At 22.3% G+C, this 13,813-nt stretch overlaps 4 protein-coding genes across 4 annotated transcripts; 2 read left to right on the plus strand and 2 right to left on the minus strand.

Annotated features, from left to right (window-relative positions):
• Window positions 1-541: 541 nt before the first annotated feature.
• Window positions 542-1,275, plus strand: PVVCY_0101300 (apicoplast ribosomal protein L18 precursor, putative; the record flags this gene model as incomplete). Its single annotated transcript, XM_008628515.1, has 2 exons — window positions 542-733; window positions 829-1,275. 2 exons carry the CDS (start codon window positions 542-544, stop codon window positions 1,273-1,275), a joined length of 639 nt encoding a protein of 212 aa, XP_008626737.1.
• A 184-nt stretch (window positions 1,276-1,459) lies between these two features.
• PVVCY_0101310 (AP-3 complex subunit beta, putative) lies at window positions 1,460-4,345 on the minus strand (the record flags this gene model as incomplete). The annotated part of the gene is made up of 1 exon (XM_008628516.1): window positions 1,460-4,345. The coding sequence occupies one exon, from the start codon at window positions 4,343-4,345 to the stop codon at window positions 1,460-1,462; it is 2,886 nt and encodes a 961-aa protein (XP_008626738.1).
• Window positions 4,346-5,892: 1,547 nt separating this feature from the next.
• PVVCY_0101320 (conserved Plasmodium protein, unknown function) lies at window positions 5,893-8,598 on the plus strand (the record flags this gene model as incomplete). Its single annotated transcript, XM_008628517.2, has 2 exons — window positions 5,893-6,082; window positions 6,575-8,598. 2 exons carry the CDS (start codon window positions 5,893-5,895, stop codon window positions 8,596-8,598), a joined length of 2,214 nt encoding a protein of 737 aa, XP_008626739.2.
• Window positions 8,599-8,918: 320 nt separating this feature from the next.
• PVVCY_0101330 (syntaxin binding protein, putative) lies at window positions 8,919-10,853 on the minus strand (the record flags this gene model as incomplete). Its single annotated transcript, XM_008628518.1, has 1 exon — window positions 8,919-10,853. The coding sequence occupies one exon, from the start codon at window positions 10,851-10,853 to the stop codon at window positions 8,919-8,921; it is 1,935 nt and encodes a 644-aa protein (XP_008626740.1).
• Window positions 10,854-13,813: the final 2,960 nt, after the last annotated feature.

The following is a 13,813-nucleotide window of genomic DNA, read 5'->3' on the forward strand; positions in this document are numbered from 1 at the left end:
TAATTTTTCGAATATTTTTCAAGCACTATGTGTTGGGTTTGTAATATTTTTCTCTTACCCCCCAACAATACACCTGCTAATATAATTATGGGTTTTATAATTTGATATATGTAGAAAAATTAAATTAATTAAAACAACTAAATTTAATAAATAATTAAATTGAAATAATTGTATTTAATTATTGTTTCACCTTTAAACTGTTTTCTAAAAAATTAGTGAACATTGTTAATATATATTATGCATATTTTTTTGTAAAACCCCTAATTGATTGAAAGAGGAAATAAAAAAATGCCGAGATATAATTTAAAAGAAAAGGCCAGTATGGCTTTTAATAATATTTTATAACTTTTTGTAAAGTTATACACATAAATATATATTTGGCTAGTTATATATTCTTTTAAAATGTTTATACATATTTTGAAGTTGGTTAATATATTTATAAGGTAGCCAAATTGTTTCACTAATTTATAGCTGCATAATACGAAGCGTCAAAAATTGTTTATGTATTTGATACTAGCTAATTTTTTTTTGAAAAAGTACTATGCGCATTTTAGTTTTAGTACCTCCTGTATTTTTATATTTTATTTGTTTGATAAAATGCTTTACTACTAATAAAAGGGCTTCATTACACAAAAGTTTTTTAATCTCTTCATCGTTAAAAGCAAAAAATAAAAATACAGAGGCAGCTACACCAACGCGCACCAAACAAAAGGAACACAGACGAGTAAAAAATGTAATTCTTTATAAACAATGAAAAAGTTTGTAGTACTATCTCTTTGTACATTTACACATGTGTGATGGTGTCATTTTTTTTTTCAACTTTTACAGGAAATATTACAACAATTAATAAATGAACATGCTGCTAATAAAAATGAAGAAAGTGTTGAAGATATAAAGAGAGAAGTAAAAAATAACTTGGATGTTGATAAAGAAATATTAGAAGGAAAACGAATACCAAGAATGAGGATAAAAAATACAAATAATCATATATATGCATCAATTATAGATGACTATAAAAAACATATATTATGTTTTACATGTTCTAGAGATCCAAACTTATCAAATATATTAGGGACATATGTTAAAAAGGAAACAAATAGAATAGTTAATGATGGGAAAACCATTAAATCAGCATGGGAGATTGGAAAAATTATTGGAAGAAAAGCATTAAATAAAGGTATATTTAAAGTAAGGTTTGATAGAGGTAGACATAAATATGAAGGTAAAGTAGAAGCTTTAGCCGAAGGTGCAAGAGCCGTTGGTCTTATTTTGTAGTGTCATTCAACCAATACGTATTTAACTTGCTTTTTTTTCCATACACGATATATATATTGTATCTGTTTTTACATATTTCATTCATGGTATTTAAAAAAAACAAAGTTTATTTCCTCAAGGAAAAATATCAAAAAATTATAAATTAAAAAAAATAAAATAAACAATTTTCATTTTTCATGCACACCTATTCATTATTATTAAAAAAAAACTTTTCAATATCTTCAACCTCCTCATAAATTCCAGTCTTCGCATCTTCAGATTTTTCAAGGTCATTTATTTTTTGAGACTGTTGATTATCATCTGATTCATCATCTTCACCCTGAATCTTTGCTCCCTTATTAATTAAAAAGGAAGTATCCGAAAAATTTGAAAATTTATTTTGATAAGAGTTAACTTTTTCTTCTTTATAAAAATCATCAATATTTACAAAGATGTGAGGATTAATATTATTAGCAATTTTTTTATTATATTTTAAATCATCTGATGAAAAACTGATAGGTTGTTTTTTTTCCTTGTCAATATTATTAGCATGCTCGGTGTTTGGTAAATCCGTTTGTGCAAAGTCAGGTAAATTAATATAAGATGGTATTTTAGTATCTAATAAGTTTGATATAGTATTTAGTTGTAATATATTTATTTTTTTATCTTCACTATTATCATGACTACCTTGTTCATATTGAGAATATGGTGGACCTGATTTATTTTCATTTAAATTATTTAATCCTAGTTTTAAGGAATGTGGAATTATTGATCTTCCAGAGTATAGATAAAAAAATTTTAAATAAGATAAAGATAATGTGAAGTCTGAGATTGTTTGATTAAAAATATTGGATTGTAAAAGTTGGTGATCTAACATTTTTTGTAATTTTAATTTATTTATTATAAGCATAATGTGGTAGTAAAATTTACTGGTATCTTGAACATCAAAATTTTTATCTCTTGATGCTATAAAAAAACAATTTTTACATAATTTTTCAAACAATAAAAAGTTTTTCTCTATATTATCATTATCATCATGATTCTTTTTATCATGATTTGTTTTCTGCTCGTTAAAGTTGTTATCAGATTTATTGGAAGTGGGTGAGTTTGTGTTTTTATTATTTTCACAGGAGGTACTTTTAATTATGGAACCATATTGGTAGATCCATATTTTAAAAAGGAAATGAATGATGTGTATTTTAAAGGAGTAATCTGAATTTTCAAATGATTTTACTAATATTCTAGATAGATCAAAAAGAAGAAGATAGTCAATATATTTTTGGTAATTTGCTAAAATCCATAAGATTGAGATTTTAACTTCATTTGATTGAACTTGTAATAATATCTTCGTTAAAAAAAATATAATTTTTTTAATTTTTTTACTATCATTTTGTTGTAATAATTTTCTTAATGATAATATAGATTCATATGAATATATTTTTATATTTGAATTTAACATAATCATAATTTGATCAATAACTTTAGATAAACATTCTGAACTTTGTAATGCAATTTCAGTAATATATTTAAACAGCTTTTTAATAATAATTTCCTTGTTGTTAGGTATGTATAATGCATGTATAAATTCATTTAGTATAATCAGTTTATTATCTTTTTTACTTAGCATATATAATATATCTATTTTTATTAATTTTTTTATTGTACTATCATGACTGCTAATAAAGAAGTAAGATATATATGGATTAAAATCATTTTTTAATAATTTTATAATAGGTTTTACACTTTTTAGAAATACTTCATATGTTTCATCATTTTTTTCTACGTTACTTTTTAATAAGCAAAATAATATGGCTTGAATTATTTCCTCTTTATATGTAAGTTCAGTTAAATTATATAAAGCAGATATAGATGCCAAAACAACACAATAACTACTTGATGATAATAATACTACCAATTTATTAATAAATATTTCAATATCAATTGTATAATTTTTATACTCATCATATGTGTCATAATCATCATTGCTTATGTTATTGTCATATATTTTTTCTTTTTTTTTCAAATTTATTTTTTCATTTTTTAAAGGGTTTTTATAAAACATTCTACAATATCGTAATAGCAAGTCTATCAAGTACGTTTGATTATACGGATGCATGTATAGCAAATATTTACACAACTTATAATAGTGTGTGTGTAAAAATGATAGTGAACTAAATATATGGTCCGCATCACCCATGTCCATAAAATGGGAATCGCTATTATGCATGTTTTCACTTTTTAATTCATTTTGCTCGTGAGTGCTAACTGTTGGGTCGTTGGTAATTTGATTTACCTGGGTTGAGACATTTTCTCTAGCCCGATTAGTATCAAAGTTTGTAAATTCTGTGGAGTCCTGGTAGTGTTGGTCTTTGGAAAGTGTAATCGTGGTGGAGTGAAGTTCGGGATTATGTAATTCATCGTGATGATAGGGACGCTCTATTTGATTGTAAATACAAATAGTACTAAAAGATATAATAGCTGAAGAGACGACAGTTAACTCTCTATCTGAAATAAGTTTGATTAAAAGTTTTCTTAAAAAAATAAACTGATCTTTATCAACAAAATATATAGAAGGTATAACATCAGCACATGTCTTGCGAACATAAGGTGAGTTATCATTTGAAAGTCGTTTTAAAGAACCTATCAATATATTAATTATATCTATTGATTTAATTGATGCCATTGCTCTTAATGCCCATGATCTAATCTGATAATTATTATTGTTTAAATCTTTTTTAAATGAATTTGCTGAAAGTAGTGTCAAATCTGTGTTTCCATGAGCATATAAAATTAAATAATTATAAATTAATTTTTTTAATATTAAATTATCTACTGATATATTTGTTAGAACATTAAAAAAAAAAGAAGAAACATTTTTTTTTAAAATATGAGCTATTAATATATGTTTCATTGCTTCAATCTTTTTATAAACATTATTATTTTTCAAATTACAAACTACTTCTTCATGATCAATCTTCCCTTTTTCAAAATATAATCCATCATTTAATTTGATGTGAGAGATGATATCCTTTACATTTGTAGATGCCTTTTCAATTAATGGCAGTTTTATATTAAATTTAAATCCTTCCATTTTATTTTTATTATATATATAAGACACACAAAGAATAAATCAAATATACATAAATGTTTGTACTAGCCGTTTCGCTCCCTCCTTCCTCAATAAAAACGATGGAGCTACATGTTTAGCATAAAAATGGAAAATCGGGATAAAAAAATGGAAAAAATTGTAAAAAAACAAACAATACCATGATAAACATAATAAAGATAATGAAAATATGTTTGCTGCTCACATTTTTATGTTGAAAAAAATAAATATTTCAAAACAAACTTGCGAGTTTTACCTCAGCAGTATGCTTGAAAAATAAAGTAAAAAAATTTGAAAAAAAAAATGAACAAAAAAAAGGGAGAAAATGAATGAAAAAATAAATTTCCTGGTATATCCAAAATATAAAATTATTCTGCATATTTATATGATGGATATAAATTATAAAAAAAGTGAAAAAAAATGATCACAGCTTAAAACAATTTCTATGTGCCGTTATATATTATTTATTCATTACCATGTGTAATAATAAATAATATTTTCTCTCTTTAAGTTTGTTAAATTGGATTTTAAAAAATTATGATAATTTTAAAACTACTGATTTAAAGAAAAAAAAAACATGTTCAAACTTTGTACATAGTTATATCACCAAAATTCAATCCTTATACTTTTTAGTAATTTGCATTTATTTTCTATCAGTTTAAAGAAGAAAAAAAATAAAATTAAGATATGTTTATATGTCAATGAAGTATTAACAATTTTTTGCAACCCAGGTTTTGTAAAATTGTGTAAAAAGGCGGAAGAAGTAGAAAAAGTAGAAGACCCAGAAATGGGTGTATAATTATTTGGAATTTTTGTTTTCATTTATTTTCCGGGTTTTACAAAAACATTTAATGGTGTTGTAAAAAATGGTTGAAAAATTGTTTGAAAAAAAAAGTGATAAGAAAAAATGAAAGGAAAAAATTGGTTGATTTGTTTTAAAAAAATTTGAATGTTTTTTCCAGGATGTTCTATATTTTACAATTTAAAAAATGAGAGTTGACGGATCTACATATTTATAAATATGTAATTTATTTATGTGTAAGAACATAAGATCTATTCTCTCGATAATTGTAATTAATTTTGATGTATATAATCGGTTCATTTTTACTTACACAAAATTTTAATAATAAGTTATGAGTCACTAAATTTTCCTGTTTTGTTTAAATAAAACTATAGTGTTTTTTTATTTAATTTTTTTTTAGCCATAAAAATAATCTAAGGTTTTCAAAAGGTTTTTTTTAAATTTGTGAGTTTTTCAAAATATATATAAAATGAAGGAACATTAAAATATTTAAAAGTTGTAGAAAGGGATATTATATATATTTATGTTAAAAATTATTTACTGATTTAAAAACAAAGAAAAATAAATCAGGTTTATTAATTTCATTGTTTTACAACTAGATAGCACATGTAAATAATGAATGTGTGTAACTTTATAGAATTTTAATTTATTTTATATGACACTATAGTTTGTTTTGTTGGTTTATAATTATATACAATCAAATTTTAATTATATTTTTGTTAGTGTGTAAATGGTTTATTCATATATTATCGAAATATTTTTAAAGGATTTTTTTTCCTTATTATTATTTTTTTTAATTTATATATTTTTTTTTATTTTTTATAAAATGAAAAAATTTTTTTTTTCAAGTTTGGAAAAACAGACACAAACAGAAGATCTCATTGTAGAAATTAATTTAAATCAAGTCAACACCCAAAAAGGTAGCACATAAAATAAATAAAAAACAACAAAAAAATAATTCCATAAATAATTATACAAATAATTACATCTATATGTTAATATGCATTATGCAAACATTGTGTAAAATTGTATAGTAACAGTTTTAGTTTGAAAAATTGAAAATGCACACAAATGTTTTACATACATTATGCAATTGTAAATGATTATATTAGGAGAGAAAATTTAATTGTCTATTTGTTAGGCGTGCATACATATATACATTTTTTTTTATTTATTTTTTTACATTTTTATGTTTGAAAAATGGTGAATATGTATCACATAATAAGTTTGAAATGTTTTTCAAATGAATTACAATTTTCTAATAACTGTGCATGTCTATAATTATAATAAAATAATAAAAAATGATATATTGTGACTATGCATAGTCTTTGCAATATTAATTTACATTTTTATGTTTATTAATGATGAATTGTTTTAGTTAGCTTTGTATTTATAATTTTACTTTTTTATAGATGGATATGAAAGTGTTTTTAAAGGCTCGAAAGAAATTGTCAAATCAGGGAAGATGAGTATTTCAAGTATTGAAACAATATATCCTTATTTATCAGGTGATAAAAAAGAAGGAGAGCAATGTCTGAATTATATTAATGATAAAAAAAATTCTAATTTTTTAAAAAAAATTGAACAAAATGATAATACTAATACGGTTTGTAAAAAAGTAACAATGAATAATGATACTAATACATGTTTAAAAAATGTATTTGAAAATAGTAAGATGGGTGATGTAAATTATATGGATGAAAGTAAATCAAAAGAAATTGAAATGAAGCAGACACAAGAGGTTGTCCCTGAAAAGGTTGAAGAATCAAATGGAGTTGAAAAAAAAAATGATCAAACACAAAATTGTAAAGGGGAAGAAGTAAAAAATGGAGAAAACCTTTGTAGCATAGAAAGTGAAATTAATGAAAAAGACAAAAATGTTTCATTAGGTGAAAGTATTGAAGAAAACAAATTAAATTTTGAAAATTATAAATCTATCCCATTTATAGATGATAGAAAAAAAGTCATAATAAACGACACAGAACATAAAGATAATAATATATGTGATAACTTTAGCTATTTAAACAATATATTAGAAAAGAAATATAAAGAGTATATTGATTTAGATGGTTCGGAGTATGTTTATATTTACGATATATGCACAAAAAGTGAAAATTGCCAACACTGTCAAAGCAGTAAGATAATCAGATTGGATAGTAAAAGTATTTATTTAAACTTTTTCAACAATTTTTCAAATAAAATTATTAAGATAAAAAAGATGTTTTCAACTGATGAGATGGGAGATTTGCCTGGCCCACATTTTGGCACCAGGGAATCGGAGGACTCCAACTTAGAAACGGTTTTAAATAATAAACATGAAAAAATAGTTAGCAAAATGGATAGCAAAATGGATAGTAAAATGGATAGAAAAATGGATAGAAAAATGGATAGTAAAATACACGAGTGTGACATGCAAACAACAAGTGGCTCTGCCCAATCCGAGACTTCCAGTAATACAGATTGTGATAATGTCAAAAAATCGAAATTTATAGACAAACTTAATTACATTTTTTATACAGTTATAAAAAATAATAATAGTGACAAAAATGATAGTGATAATTGTGAAGGAGATGTAAAAATGATGTCAAATAATGTACTAGACAAATTCGTTAATCAGAAAAGTATAAAAAAATATGAACTAACAAGAATTAATATGGATAAGCTAATTAGTAATATGAAGTTGTATATTAATAAACGAGTTTTTGAAACAGATATATATGATATTGAAATAAAAAAAAGAGGATATATACATATATATATAGATAATGGTTGTTGGAAACAATTTTATTGTATTCTTTTATATTTAAACAATAATTCAATCTATAAAGATAATTTAATTTTAAAACATTATTGTAAAATATATGAAGGAGAATATTTATATAGTAATTATAATAATTCAGACTGGTATACAAATTGTTTTTTAGTTTTTTTCAACGATAATAATTTTGAACTTGAAAAAAAAAATAATATAGATCTATCCATATTAATAAGAAAGAATATGTATGACTTTATTTTTGAAATTTCTAACAATAACAAGGTTGATATAATAAATAATATAAATTGCAAATTATCTGAAGAGATAAATAAATGTATAATCATCTATGATATATATTCGATGCCATATTATTTTATACCATTTGATTATGTTTCAGCAAATTCAGTTTATGCACAAAATTTTGACACACCAATCTTAAACGAAGAATGTAAAAGTTTAACTAATTTAAAGTTAGACAGTTTTATTTATCCCGAAAATATTTTAAATAATTGGATTTATTGTATAAATATGTTAATACACAAATATATAAAAAATGATTCTATAAATATAAATAACAATAAACCAATAAAAAAAGTAAATTATGTAAACAAAAAATTTAATCAATGGATTGAAGTATTTAAACAAGAAAGAAATATAAAAAGATGTGGAAAAATTTGTTAAAACTTTTCAAAAAAAAACATATCTAATATTTGCATATGCAAAAGTTGATATGTATATTGTTTATTATCTTTTTTTTTTTTTTGTAATTAAAAATTATGTTTTTTATATTCACAAATAGATATGTTTCATCATTTGCTTTGCATATATATATTTTATTAATAGGTCTACACATTTAGTAGTTTATTTGTTTTATACATTTATCTAATTTGTTTATATCACAAACTTAATTCATTTTAAATTAAATTTTTAATTAAGTTGGGAAAATCGTAAAGTTTGGAAAACCGTATGAGCTAGTACTAAAATGATAAACTTTGAAATGGCTAGAAATCGGAATGGTTTTTAAACTGGTTGAATATGAGGTTTGTTGTTAATATTGATGTTCCGCCTAAATATAAATCTACATTTATTTGTTTTGAAAGTTCGTATATTATTTTAATTTCAGGGAGTGTTATACCTCCAAGTATAAATACAATAATTTTTTTTTTTTTTTTCTGATTTTCTGCTTGTTTTTTTATTACATCTTTTTTATATTCCCATACAGTACCCCTTGAAACATTTTTCTTTTTGTCAGGGGAATTTATTGTAATTTTTAACTCGTTTGATGTATTAATATTTTTATTGGGTGTATTATTAAGACTAGGCAAATATGGAAAATGGACTTTATCTAATGTTTCAGTTGCTAGTTCTTGAATAATTTCTTTTATATTTGGTTCGTATCTTGTTAATTCATAATTTGCATCTTTTGCGATATCTTTATAATATTTAATTTTTTTTTTATTTTTTTCAAATATATGATAAACATGATTTTGTGTTGTTACATCATCATCAATAGAAATAAAACAATTTTTGGGCAACTTTAATTTTAAGAAATAATTTATAATTTTTTTCATAAACAAACTAAGTTTTGCTGATTCAATAAGTTTTATTTCATCTTGTTTATTTATATTTATATAATTAATAAAATATAATAATAATAATCTAGCTTTTTCTTCTTGTTGATATTCATAGCTAGCTAAAGCTGTTTGTAAGCTATTTAAATTAGTTGTATGATTAAGTTTTTTACCATATTTATCTATATTACAACAAATATCTTGTTCGATTAGTCCTATATCTACTACATTTTTATTTTGTAATAATTTAAAAGTTTCTTCACATAAATACACATGCATCCAATATTGTTCTAACATTTGCTCATGTTGTGGTAAAAATCGGATTGCTTCTAAAGCTTCATTTGGATTAAAGAAATTTTTTTTTTTTTGAATTTTTGCTACTGAATTTTTTTCAGTAAATTCAATAATTTCATTTTTTATATTTTCATTTACTTCTTGTATATGTGTGTGCCTATATTTTTCCCATAAATTATCATTTTCTGATAATGTACATGTTTTTTCTTCATTTTTTTTTTCGTTATTAGGCATTTTGAATGTAACTGTATGAGGATAATTATTTTTTCCATTTTCATCTTCTTCGTATTTTACATTTTCATCAAATTCTGTGTTAATTTTTAAAAGGTCATAACATAAACTTTGATATGTATAATCATGTATAAATAAAATAGAGCTATCAATGGATCTGTCTAAAATTAATAAAACAGATTCTGTATCGTTTTCCGATACTTCATTATTATTTTTTGAAATTTCTGTGGCTAAATAGTTTTGAATAATTTCTGCAAATATATAACATAACTCCGTATTTTGGTATCGTATATTTGGAAATGCTTTTAAACAAGTACAAACAGAAACTAATTCGGATGCTGCATTATTTAATATATGACTATTTTTTAAAGGATATAAATCATATAAATTTATTTTATTTTCAAAATAAAAAATTCTGCTTTCATATGGATAAAAATTTAAATTTATACATGCACAAGATTTAATTCTTTTTAACATAAAATCACTTGTAGCTATTAAGTCTAATATTTCATTTTTTTTACAAGCATTTGATGTAAATAATATATGAATATTTTTATATTTTGGATTTGTTTCATCTATAAAATCTTTTAACATTATATTAACACTTTCGATATTATTACTTAATAAATATATACAATCAAAATCGTGTAAATTATTTCGTTGTGTATTTATTAGCTCTATTAATGATACCCCTTTTTCTAATAGTTCTTCATTTTTACATATCATGGATAATATTTTGTATGCATTTTGATCTACAACCATAACAACATATTTACTAACTTCCGTTATTTTAGTGACTACAGTAAAAATTCGATTCCTGCAACTTTCTCTCAACGACATTTTTTATTCTTCGACCATTTTAAAGAGAAATAATATGTATGGACGTAGGGGGGAACTAGCCAAAAAATATGGTAAATAAAAAATGGTAAATAAAATATGGTAAATAAAAATGGTAAATAAAAAATGAACAGTTTTTATTTTCCCTCAGAAAGAATAAAATTGTATAATATTTCTAAAATATTGTTGACAAATAAGGAAAGCGAAAAAAACGAAAAAATAAAAAAATCGATGTTATTATAAAATCAGAAAAATACAGAAATAAAAGATCAACGCAATTTACGAAAAAATTAAAGTAATAATTACATATGTAGCATATAATTATGAACATATATTTTTTAAATCAGCTATTTTTTGAATTAAAAATATGAATTGGTAAGGTAAAAAAAAAAAAAAGTCTAAAAAAAATGACTTGTTCATGCATTTACAAGAAACAATTTAAAAATTCGTTAGCTATGGGGAAATTTACGAATTTATGCAAAGTCATATTAATTTTATTCAAGTTTTTTTTTAAAAGATACTTAATAAAAACAAATTATCAAAATAATACATTTTTTTTTATCATTATAATGTACATATATAGTTTTTGTTTTGCTTTATATAATTTTTTTTTTTGAAATAAATACTAGCATTATATAAAAAAGTGTGAGGATATGCATATCCTATGTAAATTTGTTTTGCCTAAAATAAAATATTTAATGAAATATTAAAGACCTCTTTTTTTAAATATTAATTTGATTATAAAATTTAGATAGAAATTGTTTAACAGTTATGTATCAAACAATTGTTTATTTGCCACAATTTTTATATAATACATGTTTTTAATTATAGAGCAAATATTTCCATTAATAAGTATGGAATACATTTTTGTTCACAGGATTATAAAAAATATGAGGATTACACCATTGGAAATTTGTTTAAATTTAAATGATATGTAACATTTTTTAATAATATAGGAGCTGTGAAAAATTGTTTGAATAGAAAAAATATGATTAGGAAATATATAATTTTTATATATATAATAAAAATGTTGTAAAATGTATATCGAGTATGATTTCAAAATTATCGAGAAGTTAAAATATCGAAGGTTATATAATTGTTTTATATGAACATGCAAATGATTTATTTTGTTTGATTATAAAGAGAAATATAATTATGACTACATTTCAATATAAAATTCTTAAACTCGGGTTGTTACTATTTAATTAGAACAAATTTTGTTCGCACACATTTATTAATGCAAATCCAAGGTACATAAGGGAGGGAAGAAATGCATATATACATATATATATAATTATATATATTATTTGGCTATTTTATTGGTTTGCCTCGGAAATATATGGATCACACACACATACATACGTGTATATATATATAAGAAAATTTCTTAACATAAAAATTAGAATTAATAGGTATTGAGGAATTAAAAAAAGTTATTATTTGTTGTGCTTGATTTATTTAGATAAATAAAAAATGGTTCGATGATTGAAAAATAAATAAAAGGTATTAGACCCCCAAAAAATAATGTAATATATCCATAATAGCTACATAAATATATATTATTTGTATACTATCGTTTTAATTCTTAAGTATGGTTTTTAATTTTTTTACAAGATATATTCAATAATTTAAGGATATATATAAGGAATATTTTCAAATTGTGTGCATATTTAAAGTTTTGGTATATATACTTTTTTTTTCATCGGGTATTAATTCATTGAATTTTCCAATTCTCCATGCTCATAAAAAAAAAAATTCAATGAATACATAATATGTAAAGGGAAAAATAAGTATTTTATTTTTCTTAAATTATATGTGTATTAATTATCTTATAATGGAAAATATATTAATACATGCACTAAAATATGTTTTTTTTCTCGATAAAAATTTTCAGTGCACTTATTACATTATTTTTTTTTTTTTTTGCATATATCATTAAATATACAACACGAAATAAAAGAGTTATTCTTAAAACTTGTATAAATTTGCTAATAACAAATAGATATGTGTGTTTTAAGTCTTAATATCTCGAGCCAAAACCTTTTAATGTGTTGTATTAAAATACGTATATATACGGGTTATATGCATGTACGATACAGTAACAAAGAGAAAAAAAAGGAAACAAAAAGTGCAAAAATAAAAAGTATAAAAGGAAAATAAGAGTATGCATTAATTGTTAATATTTTATTTATTTTTTAAAATCAGTTTATCACTCTTTTTGTTTATTATGTTTAGTTTTAGCTTTAGTTTTTGTTACATTTTTTTTAAATTTTGCTACCTTTAAATAAAAGAACAAGTTTTGTAAAGAAAACCCTTAAGAAAAAAATGTTTGTTTATTTTTACATTATCTCAAAACTTATATTTTTTTTTTATTCTGTCTTTTTTTTTCAAAGTGTTAATATATACCAAAACAATAAAATGTGTATTTAAAGAGATTATAATAATTGTATACAACTTATTTTTTTTCATTTATTATTTTTATACATTTTTAAGATAATACATTAATTTTTTCATTTTTAATAAATATATTTACAATGTGATACATATATTTGGATATATTACAATTGTTATTGTTTTATTTTATTTTTCATTCTGTCTTTACGTCTTTTTATAATTTGCATAGTACAATTCTTTTTGATAGTTTTTTAAAAAAAAGGATAACCAGGAAAACATAAAGTATTTAAAAATGTAGTGTATTCCGTAAATTTTATACTTTATTTAATATTTGAATATATGATAGTACTTTTTTTAAATATAATTTTTTAGTTTCATTTTTATTATTTCCAGTTTTGTGTGAACATTAAAGGGAATAAGAAAAATTGTTATATTGCCTTTAGACTTTTTCTATTTCTCCTTTTCTAGTAGATTAAAGAATCCCCTTGTTTTATATTGTGTGTGTGTGTGGTTGTGTCTTAGTCGGACTTAGTTACTTTTATAAATTTTATTCGTGTGTGCATTTTCAT

Source organism: Plasmodium vinckei, assembly GCF_900681995.1.
Source record: "Plasmodium vinckei vinckei genome assembly, chromosome: PVVCY_01".
NCBI classification, from domain to species: Eukaryota; Apicomplexa; class Aconoidasida; order Haemosporida; family Plasmodiidae; genus Plasmodium; species Plasmodium vinckei.